Source organism: Eptatretus burgeri, chromosome 15 (genome assembly GCF_056783735.1).
Source record: "Eptatretus burgeri isolate ZD-2024b chromosome 15, Ebu_testis_v1, whole genome shotgun sequence".
NCBI classification, from domain to species: Eukaryota; Metazoa; Chordata; class Myxini; order Myxiniformes; family Myxinidae; genus Eptatretus; species Eptatretus burgeri.
In genome coordinates this window covers 46,819,796-46,841,252 of record NC_140975.1, presented here as the reverse complement: position 1 = coordinate 46,841,252, position 21,457 = coordinate 46,819,796, and the positions used below count along the sequence as shown (strand labels likewise).

General features: G+C 45.8%; 1 protein-coding gene across 1 annotated transcript in view; it reads right to left on the bottom strand.

Annotated features, from left to right (window-relative positions):
* Nucleotides 1-21,457, bottom strand: part of SNAP25 (synaptosome associated protein 25) — a 70,380-nt gene that overhangs the window by 14,206 nt on the left and 34,717 nt on the right. Inside the window, exons 3-6 of the mRNA XM_085858395.1 lie at nucleotides 18,861-18,902; nucleotides 18,087-18,135; nucleotides 2,884-3,001; nucleotides 861-995 (exon numbers count right to left, since the gene is read on the bottom strand). Of these exons, the coding sequence (XP_085714521.1) occupies nucleotides 861-995; nucleotides 2,884-3,001; nucleotides 18,087-18,135; nucleotides 18,861-18,902 (344 nt within the window). The remainder of the gene's footprint in view (nucleotides 1-860; nucleotides 996-2,883; nucleotides 3,002-18,086; nucleotides 18,136-18,860; nucleotides 18,903-21,457) is intronic.

The following is a 21,457-nucleotide window of genomic DNA, read 5'->3' as shown; positions in this document are numbered from 1 at the left end:
GGTTTTAATTTGGTTTGCTTCCTCCCAAGGTTCGTCCAAGTCCTGCTAAATGGAAGGGTTTTGAAAGTGCCAAAAAGGTGATTTGTGTTATACAGTGTTCACGTATGTAATTTAATTTAAACAAAATAAGGATTTTAAAGGTTGCAGAAGAAAAATTCCAGAAGTTTACGACAGTTGATGCAGCGTCTTTTACACCACCTTATTCAACACGTTACATATTTGTGCCTGTTGTTTGTGTTCTCTATGACGTCGCTAAAAACAGTAAGTTTCCTGTTTGGAATTATTTTCAATTTTGTTTGACTGCCAGACAGGCAGACAGGGTATGCACTTTTAAAAACATCTCACATGTGCGATTGGGATGAATTCAAAGCTAAAGTGCAGGTTCGTTTTCCGATTCAAAATATAACATTCAATTGAAATTCAATTGTTCTTCGTTATTCCGCTTACCCAGGGTGCGAGGGGAAGGGGAAAAATAGGCAGGCCGCTACGGCATGCACCGTGAAACGCACGAGGCATCTCTCTCACCCGGTTCAAACACGCACGCACGCAGTCCTTATAAAAAATATATATTACATACTTTTCAGGCTGTTGAACTTGCTCTGTGATTCAAGAGAGAAATTCCATAATGTAAAAGTAGAATTTCCATCATCCATTGCTAGTCTTGGGAAGAGAGCGGTGCAAAAAATGTATGATGAATTGAGGTGGCAGAGTCTCTGTGACTTTTGTGAATGTGTCGTGTAGATTGATAGTCCAGTCTTAACGGGGTAACTCCATACAAGGTTCAAATTACTGGATTTTCATTTAATCTTTAAAGCACACTAAATATTCACCAAGATGCCCTGCCCTAAGGATGCCCTTACCTGCGGATGTAACCACCACTCATAGCCATCTGCTCGCGTTCGTCCGTCACACGGGCCGGCTGGCTGGACACCACTCCATCATCCTTCTTCCCCCACACCTTCTTATAAGCATCGCCTGCTTCAAAGTTTTTGATTCTGTGTGCCCAAGAAATAATTAGCAGCCACATGTTTCACGAGTTTGTATGCTTTGCCCATTTATGAAGGTATAATCTGCCACTTATTTATCTATGCATTTTTTTCAATTTTCATTTCCCACAATTCCAATGGATCATTGACAATCGAGTGATTGTTTTCATGGCAACATGCCATGAAAGATCATTGGTGATCTTGAGAGGTAAAACAATGACGGCGAATGAGCGAATGATCGAGGTGCGAGTACACACAGGCCTTCTGATGATACAGTACGTCTGAATATTTTGTGGAGCGAGATGCAGAATGTGCCCGCATATTTGTCAAAAAGTTGATCTCAGCACTTGGTTGAGGTCCATCCACTTTACCAACAAAGGAATGGTTAACTGATGGAGATTTTTTTTTGCCATCCATCTGTTACCCAGTTTATGGAAATGCCATTCCCATACAATTAGGCCTGGTTAATCTTTGTGAATGCCTCCAGGGGTTAAAGTGTACAAATTAGGCCTTTTTGTCTGCAGTTTTCATCACCAATTATATGGTCAAGGCTTTCAGAGAAGGTACCTTTTTTCTCACCTGTCTGTATAAACTTACAAGAGCTTTCTTTGTTCATTAATAAATACATACAATCTATATAAGGGGTGTTCCGTATATTATTGACCTTAATATTAAATCCGAATCCTTGGTTTCCAATTTTAATCTGGCAGGCTTTACATTCCAATCTGCATCCACGTCCAAGTCCAACTCAAACAAAAGTCTCTTGCTATTTTGTCCAAGTCTGAGACTTGAGTTTTACAATCATTGGATGGAGTCTTACAATCACTTGGATCCTATTGTTTGATCCTTAGAGCCTATTGTTTGAAAAACAATTTTTTTAATCAATAACCAACCTTCACTCTTACAGTAATAAAAGGGTGAAAATTATTTATTTATTTTAAAGTTATGAAAAACTTTCTTGAAACAACAAACTGCAAGACCAATTGTTTCCTTTTGTTACGTTCTCCTTGCATTTCATCACAATGGAAGTCAAATTCCTTTCCATTCATCATGCTGTTATCAAATCTTGTGTCATTTTTATTCGATTTGAAATCTTATAAAAACAATACCGAGCTGTTACAACTGATGTTCCAATGTCATAACCAACTCGAACCTATCACTTATTTTATCACTCAATATGGCAGATAGGCAAAAGTACATGTCGTTGAGACATCAGGTGAAAATATGGGCATTATTTTGGACTTTAAACCAAAGTGTTGGAAATATTTGCATTCTTGAACAAAACAGAATCACCTGTGCTATAAATATCAATATGTGGCAATGGTGTTAGTCTGCTAAATGAATGGGCCAGCAGTGGACTGTGCAGTGGACAGTGGACAGTGGATAGTGGAGTGTGTGAGTGGAATGGACTGTGCAGAGTAAGGTCGTCCCTTATGTAGTCCTGTGGACTGTGGAGCGTAAGGTCATGTATGTGATGGAACGACAAACCAGGTATTATTGCATCCATAACACATTCAGTAAGCGACTCCTTATTGACTGTGGTTTCACACCATGATTGGGGGGAATTGAAGTTGATGAAAAAATGAAATGATGAAAAAAAAGACAAAAACCTATTGTTCCCACTGAAACAGATTAAGGAAAACCAACTATTGGAAAGGGAGAATGGAAAACTAATCTTGATCGTGAAGGCTAGTGCCGGAGAAGGCTTGCTGTGTTCCTTATTGGAGAAGGAGGTTGGGGGAGGAAAGGGCAGGTTCAAGGCATTGAAACAAAGTTGGCTTTAACACTCCGAGACCAATTTTATATTCGGCACAAAGATTTGGCAAGATGACAGACGCAAAATGCGGGAAATCATTTTTACACATGAGTGCCTTACGCTACCTGACGGACGACTTACTTGTCACAAGGGCAGCTGCAAAGACCACAACATTTTCCCAGGTCCGAAAGATTCTTTTCTGCCTCTTTCATATCCTTGTTTATTTGATCCAGTCCCTCCTCGATGCGCTCCAGTTGTTCTGCAAGCAGTGTCGAGATTTTCATCATCAGATTCAGCCTCGTTTTCATCGTTTTCATAGTCAACAGAATCACAGATTGACAGACATGAAAATCATAAACATACTACACTGATCATCAAAATTAGTAATATTTATTCTCTTTATCCCTGTTTGAAAATTCGAAATAAGCTCCTCTGCAAACATATGATTAATGTTCCGACTAAATATACATCTATTATAAACTTTTGATATCATGTGCCATTCGAACTTCAAGATGAAATGTTAACCAATTATGCACTTAAGGCCCGGTCACACCTTGACGTTTTAGCCAACGTATGCCGATTTTTGAATTTTTTTTCTAAAACGCTGGCACACGTTGAATACGTTATGGGTAAGTTTTGATAACATTGAGAGCACGCTGAAAAACAATGCCATACGTCGTTGTACGTTGGCTTTAAACGTTGTACTTTTCGGTTGTCCTCAAATTTTTTCATGCTTGAAATTTCACGACGTATGCCGGCGTATGACTCACACGTTCCGCTACGCTGGCCACAAGTTGTAGGCACGGTCTGCGATCGTTGACAGACGTCAACACATGCTACTTGTAAGTTAATCATAAGTTGAGACACGCCGAGGTAATGTTTAGCGTACCCGAAACTTATTTCCTACCTATGATTAACGTGTTGTTTGCACGTTACGCGATCGTTGCCACACGTCGACAGACGTTACTTTTACGTTACTCATAGGCTGAAAGACGTCGGTATAATGGATCGTCCTTGCGTCAGCGTCCACGGCCACGGCCAGGACACTTATTTGCAGCATTCTTCAAACTTTTCTTCGGCATGACGAGGATGTTCACACTTCGATGTCTAGCTTGGCTATGATTCCAATTGTCTATCGGCAGCGTCTATTTAAAATAGTCGAGTTTGAGCGTTTTAACACGTTCAGAAGAAACGCTTCAAATTTCCAAACCCCAGCGTCAAAAAAAACAAAAACAAAAAAAAAAACAAAGGCGAGTGACAGCAATTTAAATCGTTCATTGTAAACAATGAAAATAGTTGAGTGGTACCGTTTAAAAGTCGTTGAGTGTAAAAAAAATCCAATTGTTGAGCGCAAGCGTCTACTTTCAATAGTGGAGATGCAGCCATTTAAATCGTTGAGTGGCAGCCTATGAACCTACCCATGGACACGCGGACGCAAGGAGGATCCATCATAACCCACACCCTCCCCCTCACACCCACCTACTACTGCCAACATGAACAAACTACTACTAATACTAATACTAATACTACTACTAATACTAAAACTAATAGAAATACTGATACTGATACTGTTACTGCTGACATGGACATCGACTCAAAAAGGACTCGAAAACACTGTTGGGTTCCCCTTTTATGAGCAGCATTTTTATATACCAATTCCCAAAACCGCTGGGAACACGTCTTTATATGGCAGTTGTAAGCTAGAAACACATTCTTTTTTTTTTTTTGTCGACCGGAAGACGTCATTGGAATACGTCTACATACGTCGATGTGTGTTGGGACTACGTAAAGAATTGGTTCAAAGCACGTCAAACATAAGTTAGAAATATGTTTCGCGTAAAAAAGACATTACCGCGACGTGTTTCGACTTATGAGTAGCTTATAAGTAGCGTTTGTGGACGTGTGTAAGCGTCCACATATCGTGTGTAAAACTTATCCCCATCGCATGCGAACGCGAACGTTTGCGTTTTCCCCACGCCTGAACCCACACCACCATCCCGTCGAATCGCCCCCGATCCCTCCTCTTGCCGAGTCTTATTATTATTTCTGGTTAGAGAAATAAACATTGTTAACTCAGTGAAAAGCGACTCGTACCACCTTCCTCGTCCCGTTTGCTGTGGAGCGATTAAAACCGCCATCTTTGGGTTATAAAAAATAAACCGCCTCCATCGTTTCGGCTCATTCTACGTTGGCGGGACTGTTCAAGTCCCGTGGACGTCACAATATATATATATATATATATATATATATATATATATATATATATATATATATATATATGTATATATATATATATATATATATATATATATATATATATATATATATATATATATATATATTGTTGCGGTCTTCGCGCCCGCCGGCGTGCTGACGGCCACGTAACTCGAATCGCGGCACGTCGCCCACCGGACGGACAATCCAGTCGTGACCCTCTCGGACTAACGCCGGGAACCAGTCACGGGTGGACCTTTCGGTCTCACCGCGATCGAGCCAATCAGCCCCCGCGTGGGATAGGGTTGCTCGCCAAATTCGAACTACCTAAGTACCCACGCGGAGGGTAGACCGGGCGATCGCACCTCGCCGCAGGTCGACTTCGGACACGGGCCACTTAAGCGACCCGTTCCGTACTATCAGAATAACCGAGCGGTGTTATCGTCGACCTCGACGGTTCGATTAATTATCGGGCGTACTCAGCCCACTACCAACCCTTTACGTGAAGCAAGATGAGGGTTCAATGGGGGAAAAGACGAAGCGAAGCGGGAGAACAGTTCAACAATAAAGCACATTTATTCGCGACACACGGGAAAGCACACAAATACAATTCCACCAAATGCACACAAAAAAGAAAACACAATTCCATTTACACAAAAAGCAAACATAAAAGTGAAAACACAGTGCAGAGCTAATTCCGACTACCGAGCACACGGCAACACTTATACAATTCTACTTCACAGACGGCGCCGACAACACATACCCAAAACCAAGGAAAAGAAATACCCTCAAGAATGAGGTAGGCCTGGGGCCGAGACCTGGTCGGGCCTACCCGTCTGGTGATGAGACGCGGAGCGGCGATGGCCCCGCAACCCGCGGGCCTCGTGGACAGTGCCTGGCAGGGGGTGGGAACGGGGCCCCCTTGGTCGCACTATCTCAGCGCGGGGGGGGAAACAGGAGGGGGTTGCTGATGCTCGGGGTATAGAGGATCTTTATTATGTGCGCGACGAGCGTCTCCACCTCGGCCAGGTCGCGCTGCCGGCCTCCCAGGGGTGCAGCTCCCTGCACGACGCGAGCACCCCCTCGTCCGCCCTCGCCGCCTCTCCACAGCTCGTCCCCTCCGTTCCGACTTCCACGCACACGACGAGCAGCTCCACCGCCCGCGAAGTCTTGACTCTCTGTTCCGACTCCTTCGCCTCGTTCCGACCTTTACTACCCTCTCGTTCCTGTTTTGCTGACTCCCTCGTTCCGACTTTTACGACTCCTTCGTTCCGACTTTTACCACTCCTTTGACTGACGAACAGCGTCCTTTTATCCCCCCGTAACTTCGCCTTTGACCCCCTCCCTTTGACCTTTCAACTCGCTCCCCATTGGCCCGAGAAAAAGTGGGCGTGAAGGCTTTTTGATCCACAAATTTGCATATATCGATCGCCCTGGGGGCGGGGCCAATTCGCCCCTCGCTCACCGATTGGACGGCAAAAAGTGGGCGTGTGTCGTTTTGGATCCGTTTTTGAAGCAGAAAATCCGTGATTTTGTACACGCTGTTCAACGTGCGCCCTACACGAGTCCAGCATCGGTGCCCATGAGTGGCGCGAGATGACGGTGATGCGATGGTGGCGAGTTGTGACGGTAAAGGTCATGGCGGTTGTGGTGAAGCGGTGGTTGTGGTCGGTGGTTGATGTTGTGGTTGTGATCATGGCGGTTGGTCCAAAATAAAGATAGTAAAAGAAAAACGGCTATCCTAAAGAGTCGCAGCACGTATAAATGACATGTATTCCCACTAGACAACGGGTTTGGGCCTAACTACACATGCACTTACCGAGATACCTCACCTAAGGGACCTGAATGGTGGTTTGCGAATCTGGTAACCACAACACTACCCCCTTCCCTTTTTACAGACTCGTCCCGAGTCGTCAAATTTTCGTGTGCCATCATGTGTAGTTTTCCCCTAGTACATTTTACCTACGGATCCCTGAGTGCGACATTCATGGTATTCGTGTCCCCAAAATAAATAACCTAAGGGCTGCGTAACTACCTAAACAAACTCACTCACACGGACGACTTAAATAAAATTGCCGGCGCTAAGACAAACATGCCGGGGGCGCACTCATATTTACAGTACATCTTAACCTTAACTTACAAATTTTACACTAAACCATGGCCCAGGATCATTGAACTCTGCAAAAGAAAGCAGTTAGCAGGGAGCCAGGCTGCCCACATGCAGTCTCTGACTCAAACAATGCAGGTGACAGGGAACGTGGCTGGCTGCTCACACGCAGTCCAAGGCCTTCCCTTTTGAACTGAACTCAGTGAACCACAACGGTGCATGGGCCGCACAAACGTAGTCTCCGTGCCAGCTCAAGTGGCACACGCAATGAGCACAACGAATGGATGCATGAACACAAACACGGTGCACGGGCCGCCACTGCAGGCCCGTGTTGTAGCTGCCAACAGGGCAGTTCTTGCAGCTTGCAAACTGTTGCCTTGCGGATCCTGGCGCACATGGAAATGAACAGGGGGGGGGGGGGGAAAGCAAAAATTGAACGGGGCTGGTGAACATGGGCAGTGGGCATGGCATGGCAAAGGTAGCAGGCAAACACAGCCCGCCGAAGAAGGCCGCCGCAGGCAAACACAGCCGGCAGATGAACTGGCCGGCACAGGCCTTGAAGTATCACAGCTGCAGATGATCCGGCCGGCACAGGCCTTGAAGAAAACAGCCAGCAGATGAACTGGCCGGTACAGGCCTTGCAGCACAACAACAACTGCCGATGAAGTTAGCCGGCCTCTGCCTTGCAGCAAAACACGGCCAGCCGATGAAGTTGGCCAGCCTTTGCCGTTCAGTGGAGGTTGGTGGAGGGAGTGCGGTGGTGCTGGCCACTCGGAAGGCGGGCTCGGACCTACCTACCTGTCTCCCTCCCAACCTATCGCCTTTGCCTGTCACTGTACATACCCACTCCCTTAATTTGTCAAACCCCAATTTAGCCCCAACTTATTTTTTTTCTGTTGTTTTTATTTTTACTCCCCCACTATAAATCGTCCCCTAACCCCCTTTATCGTCCTTGTTTGGCTAACCTATCCTGTCACCTAGCCTACTCCCAACCCCTACGTTCCCTTCCCGGAGGGGAACAAGGGAGAGCTAACGTCCTGTGTCGAGGCCCAACGAAGCCTCAGAATGGCCTCCCCAGAGTTCGGCGATCTTAACACCAAGTGGGTCCAGCGGCCCACAACGACAGCGAGGGGATGGATGGTGCGGAGGGGTACATCTCCTAATCTACCCTAACCATTTAACTGTTAAACTACCCCGGGGCTTTCAACAAGCGCCTCTCGCTTAAACTATTGGTTCTATAAACCCAGATTCCCGTCGCCTGTGTTGGTGTCCTTACAATTTCGGGCCTCGCCCCCAATTTTCTCTCCGTGCCCTCACACGGTCTCCTGGCTGGGACACGTGGCTCCCTTTGGCAGGCACGACCCTCTGCCGAATCTCCCGCTATGGCACCCCCGGGCACTACACTGCCTCCGAGCCTACCAGCTCCCTAACACCGGGGAGTGCCCCCATGGCACCTCCCTGAAACGCACACGTGGCAGGCCGGCCTCCCGGGCCCCTTTCCGAGGGTCACCCGTGCCCACTGCACTGCCCACGCGGCTAATGGCGCCCCGGGCCCCCGCACCAAGCAGGCGCACCCGTGCCCACTACTCTATCCCGGCCCCCCATGGGCCCTTGGCCTACCGCGGCCGACTAGCCTGGTGCCCGGGGTACCCACTCAGCGATACTCACCTTTCGCAGCCACGCTCCCAAGCCCGTCAACAGGGCTCCTGCACCCCTCCAAATGGGTCTCGAGCCTACTTTCCCACCAACAACAAAACGACCTCCATTTTTCAATTTGACTAACCCAGCTAACTCACTCTACACTGACCCCGGGGTCCCTTGGGCGGGAGTCACTCCTCCCCCCAATCACTCATCGCACCATGCATTCCCCATTCGCTCCACTCACACAGACCCGCTGGCCTCACTCACTCAACAAGTACTCACCTCACAACTCACCAACTCTTCAACACACACACCACTGAACTCTGCCATCCTTCTAACTACCTCCCCTAACTAACTCGTGCTCCCACGTCGTCCCTTAAACTAGTAGCACGTTCCTTTTAACACTACGTAGCTAAACTACGTCCCCTCTACACATTCATAGTCTGTCTCTGTCTCCAAATCATTCATTTTATTTCCCAACCTAAATCTGGCTACAATCCCTCTACCTAATCCATTCCACGGACTCCATGAGGACTTACCCCTGCCCCATGGAGTCGGTCTAGCTAAGCTAACCCTTCCCCCTAACTAGTTTCCATCCTGTGCCCAGGATAAGGGGGTCTTCCACCCCTTTCCCAGGAATCCTGTACACCCGAAAGTGAGGCTTGCCTTTTTTTTTTTTTTCATGCGCATCACCAGCGCGGCAACTCAGAGCTCGCGCACTTTGCACCTGTCCGTGACGTCATGCAGCTGCACGTGTTCCTCGTCCCTCCTTGGACGGGACCATCCGGCAGAGATACCCCTCCTGCCGGATTCCAACCCCACGTGCAGCCATGGCGTCACCGTGCGCATAAAAAAAACAAGCCCCACGTCTCGAGGGGTTTCCCACGCGAACACATGTGCTCTGCCCGTTGGAGCTTAACACACACGATCGCGTGGAGAACCCCTCCGGTCCAAATCCATTTACCTGCCTAAACTTTGTCCGTCCGCGGGATCGGCAAATCCACCGCGTGCGTTTCCGGACCGGGACTTCACTCCCGCAAGCGAGCACGTGGCGGTCTCGTGCGTTGCACAGCACGAACCGCGTGCTCACTGCTGGGTGAACCCGGCACGGTCCTCGAAACGACTACAGCCGCTACTCGGCTTTCTCTCCTCTGTCGCCGTCTCCGTCGCCATTCCACACACGCATACCTGCGTGTCACGACGCACACAGTCCACTCAATCACATTCACACGGGGAGACGCGGCTGCGTGCTCCCGCATGCCAACCGACATCTCCCTCTCATACCGCTCTCTCACACACACGGTCTCCCTTGCACAACCCATACCACTCACACGTGGTGCTCCATTCACTCGTGCCTCACTCACACACGCGGGGGCACTCAACCGCGGTTCCTCATCCACACACGGTGCCTCACCCACACACGCGGGGGCACTAACCCGCGGTGCCTCACTCACACACCGTGCCTCATCCACACACGGCGTGCTGGGAAGCACGTACTCCGGCACCATCGCCACCACACCACTCACACGTGGTGCCTCACTCATACTGGCCGTTTCACTCACACACACGGCCTCACTCACACACGGTGCCTCACCCACGCACGGCGTGCTGGGAAGCACGTACTCTGGCACCATCGCCACCACACCACTCACACACGGGGTCGCTTCCACACACGGGGACGCACTCACACCTTGCACCACACACACAGGGACAACCACACTGGGGATTTGTGTCCCCACAAGGGTCTCCGGGGCCTCTACACCCCCCAAGCTCTCCGTGCACCCGTCCACAGCACTCGTCCCCTCAACCTCGCAAAGCACGACCGAACTCACCTGGTCGTGACTCGCCTCAAGGGGGCATACTCCCTCCCCTCGTTCCTGGAGGAGGCCATCCAGGTGCTCGCACCGGGTCCCTACACGCTCCGCGAGCTCAACCCCATTGTCCTCCACTACCTCCGTGTGTGCGTGCGCGTCACTTACCCCGTCTTCATCGTGTAGTCTTCCCTCTATCGTTCCCATCTCCCGTGCCTCTGCCAACTCTTCACCCTTTACCTCCCTTGTCTCAACTATTATTTCCGTTGTCGTCACCTCGTGTCTCGTCTCACACGTTTTGGTCTCCCCATTTAATTTTTCCCTTTCGGTCATCGTCACGACCCTCGCCCAACACGTTCCACGAATTATTTTTTCACCCGCCTCCACCGCGAGCCTGTCAGCCGTTGCACCCCCACCCAGCTCGTTTGCTCCCACACGTGAAGTCGCCATTCCCAGCTCCCTGGTCACGGCCTTCATGCCCGCCTGCAGGCATCGGCCCATGTTCTGCGTCTCACCCCGCAGCTCTTTCATTTCTTCCTTCATGTTTGCTTCCATTCCGTTTATTTTTGTATCCATCTTTTCGTTTATTTGTTGTGTATTTGCATCCATCGTCGTTTTCACTTCATTTGTATTTGTATCCATCTTTTCATCCATTTTTTGTGTATTCGCATCCATCTTTTCGTTCATGCCTTTCATTTCGTTCTTCATATTCGCATCCATTTTTTCGATCATTTTCGCATTCATCTTTTCGTTCATTGCCGCCAGCATGGTGAATAGCTGGGCCATGTTGGATGCACTCAGCTGAGCCGTTTCGGCAAGGGTTGGGGAAGGGTCTTGGTGGAGAGGGGGGGGGGAGGTGTCATACGCCGCGGCCGCACCCACCTCGGGCCCTGGGTTCAGTTGGGCGAGTCCGTGTTCCTGCACAATCAACATTTCCTGCTCGGGGATTCCATCCTGGGCCATGGACTCTACATTATTACACATATACATTTCTTATACCCCCGGCTCCCGTTCGCCTTGAGACGCCATCTTGCTTCTCGTGAAGGGTTAATTTAGCTCGCTCGAAATTTGGAGGGAATCGGGGGTCGCTTCTCTCACCCCTGGACCGATTCCCGTAAATTTAGCCGGAGACAGGACAGCCTGTTGTCCCGCTCTCCAATACCAGTGCCGCGAGGAGGGCGATGAATTTGCATCCCACTCCTGACACCAGTGTTGCGGTTTTCGCGCCCGCCGGCGTGCGAACGGCCACGTAACTCGAATCGCGGCACGTCGCCCACCGGACGGACAATCCAGTCGTGACCCTCTCGGACTAACGCCGGGAACCAGTCACGGGTGGACCTTTCGGTCTCACCGCGATCGAGCCAATCAGCCCCCGCGTGGGATAGGGTTGCTCGCCAAATTCGAACTACCTAAGTACCCACGCGGAGGGTAGACCGGGCGATCGCACCTCGCCGCAGGTCGACTTCGGACACGGGCCACTTAAGCGACCCGTTCCGTACTATCAGAATAACCGAGCGGTGTTATCGTCGACCTCGACGGTTCGATTAATTATCGGGCGTATTCAGCCCACTACCAACCCTTCACGTGAAGCAAGATGGGGACTCAATGGAGGAAAAGACGAAGCGAAGCGGGAGAACAGTTCAACAATAAAGCACATTTATTCGCGACACACGGGAAAGCACACAAATACAATTCCACCAAATGCACACAAAAAAGAAAACAATTCCATTTACACAAAAAGCAAACATAAAAGTGAAAACACAGTGCAGAGCTAATTCCGACTACCGAGCACACGGCAACACTTATACAATTATACTTCACAGACGGCGCCGACAACACATACCCAAAACCAAGGAAAAGAAATACCCTCAAGAATGAGGTAGGCCTGGGGCCGAGACCTGGTCGGGCCTACCCGTCTGGTGATGAGACGCGGAGCGGCGATGGCCCCGCAACCCGCGGGCCTCGTGGACAGTGCCTGGCAGGGGGTGGGAACGGGAGCCCCTTGATCGCAGTATCTCAGCGCGGGGGGAAACAGGAGGGGGTTGCTGATGCTCGGGGTATAGAGGATCTTTATTATGTGCGCGACGAGCGTCTCCACCTCGGCCAGGTCGCGCTGCCGGCCTCCCAGGGGTGCAGCTCCCTGCACGACGCGAGCACCCCCTCGTCCGCCCTCGCCGCCTCTCCACAGCTCGTCCCCTCCGTTCCGACTTCCACGCACACGACGAGCAGCTCCACCGCCCGCGAAGTCTTGACTCTCTGTTCCGACTCCTTCGCCTCGTTCCGACCTTTACTACCCTCTCGTTCCTGTTTTGCTGACTCCCTCGTTCCGACTTTTACGACTCCTTCGTTCCGACTTTTACCACTCCTTTGACTGACGAACACCGTCCTTTTATCCCCCCGTAACTTCGCCTTTGGCCCCCTCCCTTTGACCTTTCAACTCGCTCCCCATTGGCCCGAGAAAAAGTGGGCGTGAAGGCTTTTTGATCCACAAATTTGCATATATCGATCGCCCTGGGGGCGGGGCCAATTCGCCCCTCGCTCACCGATTGGACGGCAAAAAGTGGGCGTGTGTCGTTTTGGATCCGTTTTTGAAGCAGAAAATCCGTGATTTTGTACACGCTGTTCAACGTGCGCCCTACACGAGTCCAGCATCGGTGCCCATGAGTGGCGCGAGATGACGGTGATGCGATGGTGGCGAGTTGTGACGGTAAAGGTCATGGCGGTTGTGGTGAAGCGGTGGTTGTGGTCGGTGGTTGATGTTGTGGTTGTGATCATGGCGGTTGGTCCAAAATAAAGATAGTAAAAGAAAAACGGCTATCCTAAAGAGTCGCAGCACGTATAAATGACATGTATTCCCACTAGACAACGGGTTTGGGCCTAACTACACATGCACTTACCGAGATACCTCACCTAAGGGACCTGAATGGTGGTTTGCGAATCTGGTAACCACAACAATATATATATACATACACGAGCAGGGGTTACACAGTGCTGGCCAAGTGGGGGGGGGGGGAGGGGGTCGCCACACTGCCTGACTGGGTGAGGTTTTGTTTGCAAAATTTGGTGGAGATTGGCCCAACAGTTTTTTCCAGCGCGTGCGCTGTATACAATTGCACCGAGTTTGAAATGTCCCCGGTGTCTACCACGTCTCCGGTGCCCCCCCCCCCACATGCCTCAAGACAGCCAATGACGGCCGTCCGGTAGATGCAGTGCGTAACCTTGACAGAAATAGCGAGAATTGATGGAAATACCCGAGTATTTCAATGGAAATTTGTGAAACTAATGTGTTATATATGTGAAAAACATTTAATTTATTGCTTGACGGGAAAAAACCAAGAAACGCGCCCCTCTCATGTACGAACGAACGAAAGACGTCATTTCCGCCCACCATCGCATTTCGCGCCGAAATACGTCATTTCCGCCCAACATCGCATTTCGCGCCGAAAGACGTGATTTCCGCCCACCATTGCATTGCACGCAGATCGCCGAACGCTGAAAGCTAAGTTCTTCTTCTGCTATCATTCTTTTGCGGCCTCCTGCCACGCTGTATCGAACGATTTAATTCCTTCTATTATATATAAAGGTGCTTATCACAATAATAACAAGATTTTTACATTTCAAATATTAAGTACGCTTTTTAATTGTTTTCAACTGAAAAAGCATAAATTGCATATTTTAACATTAGTGTACTCATTTGCTTCACCACACGCACTGTATTGAAGGGTTTCACTTGTTTTATCTGACTTTTAGACGTACACACAATATATACAGAAAATATCCTTGTTTGGGGGTGGGAAGGGGGGAAATTGGGGGTCGGGGATTTTTTGGTGCCCTTGACTTGAACCTGGGTATCCCTAGCACTTTTGCAAAATTAGTTGGAGATTGTCCCAGCTTTTCACCCATGACATGTCACAGGCCTACAAGAGCTGAGCATTGTTGTTGTTGTTGTTATTGTGGTTGTCATTGTTATTGTTGTGGTTGTCATTGTTATTGTTGGGGTTCTTGTCAGGGGGGGGTCTATTTTTGAAATGTGCACCCATTCGTTGGACAGCTGCCAGACCACACCCACATTGGTCACTTGACTCCACCCACCATGGCACCCAGACAAAATGATATGGTCGCCATCTTGGTTTTCTGTTGGGTCTAATACATTCGGCCTGTTGGTCTCTGCTGATTACACACTGCCCGAAGTTTTTTTTTGCATCACAGATTGTGACCAGGGCGATCATGCTTGTTTTTTTTTTCCATGATTTTCACCTCTACACAAGCATACATCCAGATAATTTCCTTGAGGGTAGTGATGTTATGAGGGGAAGAGGTAGCTTTAAACCTTGCTTGTACCATATTCTGAAGTTCCTACACCCAAAATATGGGGTCTCCAGGTGCTCCAGTTCAGCCATGAGAGAATACCGTACAAGCGCTCATACACACAAACAAATCCACAAAAAAACACACAAACACTTGAGAATATTTATATAGATGTATAGTACTGTATAATATATGTAAATATATATAAATATATATATATATTTTTTAAAGGGTCTTCTGACGAAACAGTTGCATTGACTAGGCATGAGATTCGCAAAGTCACAGCCCCCTCCATCTCCGTAGGATTGCACTGCAACCAATACCGGTTAGAGAATTAATTTCTCAATTTTATAGACTAGTCCATGGACGTTCCTTCTCCAGGGTGGACTGGTGTATAAAATTGAGAATTGAGAACAATCGAAGGTATACCACAATGTTGGCAAAATTTGAGTAAATGAAACTGCTTCAGACAGTGAAGAAGGAAAGTGAAAAGGCTGGTCTCTACTTAATGAGAAGATCGATGTGTTCAGATTGGAAGACGATCATTGTGGAAATCGTGTAAAAGGTTCGAAGATTGAAGTGAGTGGAGAATGTTGAGGATAAATTAATGGATGATTTGCGTTGAAGAGAACAGCAACGTCAGGATTGACAAAGGTCTGTAAAGACAAAGACATGACAAAACAAACCAATAGGAGGCTGGTGAATGCTCTGGTATTTCCAGTTGTAATGTATGGATCATGGATGGTTGTGAGCCATGGACAGTGATAAAGAAAGAAAGGAAGAAGATTGACAGTTTTGAAATGTGGTGTTCAAGACGAATGTTAAAAATGCCATGGACGACAAGAAGAACAAACAAATCGGTGCTTGATCACCATGTACAGGAAATTAGATCACCATGTACAGGAGAAGCGTTGATGTTAAGACAGAAACTTTGGTTGGACACATAATGGATCATGCATGCAGAAAGTCTGGAGAAGTCAAGCATGCTGGGTTGGATTGAGGGAAGTAGAGGAAGAGGCAATCTTTATATGTGCCTGATGGATGGGGTAAAGATTGCAACAAGCTGTCTCTGCCAGAGCTTCGGAAAGCAGTGCAGGATCGGGATGTTGGGAGAAATACGATTGTGAATGTCACCAGAAGTTGAACACGACTTGATGGAACTGGATAACTGTTTATAATCACTTTTACGTCCAGTAGGTTTTCAGACCAGCGAGTCTTAGCCTATACCCCCACCCATGTGTAAGTCCGTACAATTTTCTCCAAATGTCCTTTCGGTGAGAATTGAGCAATGCTAGTGACAATTAAGAATGGGGATATGTGTCAAATAAAGGTCACAATTGGGCCGAAAAAGGGTGTCGGGGGCAATATCGCACGGCACACTTGAAGCCATGGCCAGGAGAAATCACATTTGAGGCCCAATATATAGGTTACAAACAATCCATATGCAGCTCACATATAATCGATGGTTTGGAAAATCAAACAGGCAATGGGATACATCATTAATGCCTAAAGACGATTTTGGGTACCTTTATAAGCCTAAGATCATTGTGGCCGAGCTAGTGGTTTAGCTAGATGTCGAGCAAGTTGAAACGGCTAAGATCCCTTTGTCTGCGGGGAACACGATAAGCATAGAATGCCTCAAAGATGTCATGTTTCCTCCAAATTTATTTCAGTTTTGTGTTAAACAACAGTCTTCTTCTTCGTTCGTATGAAGCACAAGACTGCAGGGTAGCATCATTTGCTGAGGGCACGGCTGTGCCGCTTATACAACAGTTGCGACTGTTAAAAAAGGTAATCATATATTGGACAGAATTGACTGAATACTGTGATTTGTTGTTATAATCATTATTACTTCCGGTCGGTGTGCCCATGAAACGCCACGATAAGGTGTTCATACACATTAACACGGAGTTCATGCAAGGCAGAAACCCCCCTTGGGAAGAGGAGTAAATGAAGTTGCAACAACCTCTGTCGTATGACCCTTCGTCTTCCTGTCAAGTTTGGTTGAGATTGGATAAGTAACGACCGAATGTATCGCGATCATACCGACAGACACCAAATTGCATATGCATGATTGTTTTGGACGATAAAAAGTGTTATGGGTGGCATAAACGTGCACTGAGAAGGCAGTGAGTGTGAACGTAACGGTAGACAGAGTAAGTTTGTAAAATATCTGACCTTCTGTAAGGTGAGGCCAGGTGAGGAATTGGATGTTTTACGGCACATGCAAGCACTACCTGCTTTCCAACGACCGTTCACAATCTGTCTGACCGCTGTACACAAGCTCTGGTGGTGAGATGCGCTGTCGGGCCCGGAAGAGATGATGAACTTTAATTTTTATTGGGTCCGCCCCTGGAAGGGACGGCCCAGAGGATGGGCCTTTCTCAAAGAGTGGGCAGCCAATCATGGGACCCACGGCAGGAAAAAGCGTTCCCAGAGTACGGAGGGCGGGCCAGAAGGTCGGGTGTGAAGAAGAAAGGTCGGAACAAAGGACAGAGATTCACGAGGGCTGGTGCTGAACATGCACGGACAGAGTTGGAGCTGGGCCTTCAGGTGAAAAGTATCTCTCACCTTTCCTCTACTTGGCTGCCATCTTCTTCTCCTGGTCTTCCACCACATCATTCCTGCTACACTGCACGTCCTGAGCAGCACTTTGCTTGTCCAAGACCGAGCTTGCCCCATTGTTCTTCGTCATGTGAACCGGCATTGTCGGCTTCTTTGCGGGGTATATATATATATATATATATATATATATATATATATATATATATATATATATATATATATATATATATATATATATATATATATATATATATATATATATATATATTTATTGTACATAAGCTTGCGTGCCCCCTCATCTCCACCTGTGTTCATTGACCGCTTGGTCTGTACCATTTATGACAGCATCTCATCTACCCTCTTCTCTGTACTTTTTATAATAAACATTGTAATTGTAAGAGACATCTTCCTGCCTGTTGCTTCATGTGCACATTCTGCCACCTGGTTCAGTTTTTATTGAATGGTCCTTGTGTAATGGTAACCATAAGTTAGAATAACTGAATCCAGTACATAGCACCATTTCGGAAATCCACGGAGACATTCCTAAGACCTCCAGCGCAGAGGCAACACGTTAGTGACCCTCAGACACGACAGTGTATATAACATGTATATTGAAATGGTGTAAAAGACAAGAAACAAACAACCTTAATGTAAAAATTAAGAAAAGAGCAGACGTTTTGAATAAAACTTTCACATACCTCCTTGCTCGTCCAACATAACCAATGTCCTAATTCCAGCATCTTTGCTCTAAGCCAAAGGTAAGCATATCGGGATAAAACAGAAAAGAAGAGTTCATAAAAGTAATTATTAATTGAGTGAGGAATTCATGAGGAAGTGAATCAATACAGACAATAAATATCCACATCTGTTTAAGGGTTTGACATCATCAGTGTATCTATCTACACCAGCTCATCTCATTGCTCATGTCCTTTCTGCTCAAATCCCTTTATCCATTAACAGTATTCCATCTCCCCATCAGAGCCGATCTGACTACATCAGTTCATATGCCTGTACAGGTTTATCTCTCTGCACGAGTCTGTCTAACCACACCACGCTATCTTCGACGCCTCATCGATCTGCATTCACACGGTGTTGAAAATGTCTCATCCCATAAACCGCAAGTCATCGTGACCTCGGGAGACTATTTGGTTCCCATTCTTGTTCGTATGATTGAACCTTTTCTCCTTCATTATGCACACGAATTTTTAATGCACCAATCAAATCAATTAATAAATCGATGAAAATACCAATTGCTATCAAGTTCATCAAAGTTCCATGAATCGATTACACTGCCCGCCCCCCTCCACTTTGCTCTCATTTCATGTTCCTCGCTACAATTGCATTTCCTAATATACACCCCCATTCACCCCCAATCAAAGATGATAATTCAAGTTAAATATCAACGTGACCCCCATAAAAAGTGACTGGACCCTGTTTGTGAAACCCAAATCGGTCTCTGTATGGTGTCTCACCTCTTCGACAAGCTGTAACATGCGGCGTGTGCTTTCCAGAGACTGTGGAGAGATTGTCAAACAATCAGTCTTTACAAACCAAGTTTATATAATTTTGTTCAGCATCTCAATGTTGTTATCCTAATGCGCTGATGTAATAGTGTAATGGTTTTAAAGAGAGAAGGGGCCAATATGGACCCCACATGTAAACACTTTTCTAATCACAAGCAATCCTGAGCTACATGAACTGTCTATGGGATCCCAAAAGGTTCAACAATAAACTCCTTCACTGCTGTGGAACCGGTGATGTGCAATTTGACAAAGCATATCTTGTTGATCCCCCTTCTTGAACAAGCTGACCCATTAAGGTCGATAATGAAATGTTCTCCTGCCTATAACACCAAAGTATGACTGAACATATTGACTACAGAGGGTTGTAGCAAGCAGCAGGATCTGCTTCATCAGACTGCACAGAGCTGGAAGAGTTCATACATCATTTAATCCACCAAGACTACCAGGTTCATGTCCCACAAATGTCCATATTACCTCGTTCTTCCAAAAATAATGTTCTTGACTCTTATATTGTGTTTCTTGAAGTGCATTTCAAATAGCAGCGATGGAAGCAGTTTCCTCAGATATTCCAACAATAAGGTGCCTCATTACCCTCGCCAAAGGAGAGGGAATTGCATTTGCGTCTGTCTGTTTGTCTGCTTGTCCACACGGAATGTGCTAATGTACAGTAGGCCAGAAACGTCACCCAGTGGAAGCCAGTAGTACACGTTCTCTTTTTTTAACTGAGTACATCTATAAAGTATGTACAATTAGAATGTGAGTACGTGTATAAACTATGTACAATTAGAATGTGAGTACATCTATAAAGTATGTACAATTAGAATGTGAGTACATGTATAAAGTATGTACAATTAGAATGTGAGTACGTATACAAAGTATGTACAATTAGAATGTGAATACGTGTATAAAGTATGTACAATTAGAATGTGAGTACATCTATAAAGTACGTACAATTAGAATGTGAGTACATCTATTAAGTACGTACAATTAGAATGTGAGTACGTCAAAAAGTATGTACAATTAGAATGTGAGTACGTGTACAAAGTATGTACAATTAGAATGTGAGTACATGTATAAAGTATGTACAATTAGAATGTGACTACGTACATAAAGTATGTACAATTAGAATGTGAGTACATGTATAAGGTATGTACAATTAGAATGTGACTACGTGTATAAAGTATGTACAATTAGAATGTGAGTACATATATAAAGTATGTACAATTAGAATGTGAGTACATGTATAGAGTATGTACAATTAGAATGTGAGTACATCTATAAAGTATGTACAATTAGAATGTGAGTACATGTATGGAATATGTACAATTAGAATGTGAGTACGTGTATAAAGTATGTACAATTAGAATGTGAGTACATCAATAAAGTATTTACAATTAGAATGTGAGTACATGTATAGAGTATGTACAATTAGAATGTGAGTACGTCAAAAAGTATGTACAATTAGAATGTGAGTACGTGTACAAAGTATGTACAATTAGAATGTGAGTACATGTATAAAGTATGTACAATTAGAATGTGACTACGTGCATAAAGTATGTACAATTAGAATGTGAGTACGTGTATAAAGTATGTACAATTAGAATGTGACTACGTGTATAAAGTATGTACAATTAGAATGTGAGTACATGTATAAAGTATGTACAATTAGAATGTGACTACGTGTATAAAGTATGTACAATTAGAATGTGAGTACATATATAAAGTATGTACAATTAGAATGTGAGTACATGTATAGAGTATGTACAATTAGAATGTGAGTACATCTATAAAGTATGTACAATTAGAATGTGAGTACATGTATAGAATATGTACAATTAGAATGTGAGTACGTGTACAAAGTATGTACAATTAGAATGTGAGTACGTCAATAAAGTATGTACAATTAGAATGTGAGTACATGTATAGAGTATGTACAATTAGAATGTGAGTACGTGTATAAAGTATGTACAATTAGAATGTGAGTACATGTATAAAGTATGTACAATTAGAATGTGAGTACGTGTATAAAGTATGTACAATTAGAATGTGAGTACATGTATAAAGTATGTACAATTAGAATGTGAGTACATGTATAGAGTATGTACAATTAGAATGTGAGTACATCTATAAAGTATGTACAATTAGAATGTGAGTACATGTATAGAGTATGTACAATTAGAATGTGAGTACATCTATAAAGTATGTACAATTAGAATGTGAGTACGTCAAAAAGTATGTACAATTAGAATGTGAGTACATGTATAAAGTATGTACAATTAGAATGTGAGTACATGTATAAAGTATGTACAATTAGAATGTGAGTACGTGTATAAAGTATGTACAATTAGAATGTGAGTACGTGCATAAAGTATGTACAATTAGAATGTGAGTACGTGTACAGTATGTACAATTATAATGTGAGTACGTGTATACAGTATGTACAATTAGAATGTGAGTACGTGTATAAACTATGTACAATTAGAATGTGAGTACATCTATAAAGCATGTACAATTGGAATGTGAGTACATGTATAAAGTATGTACAA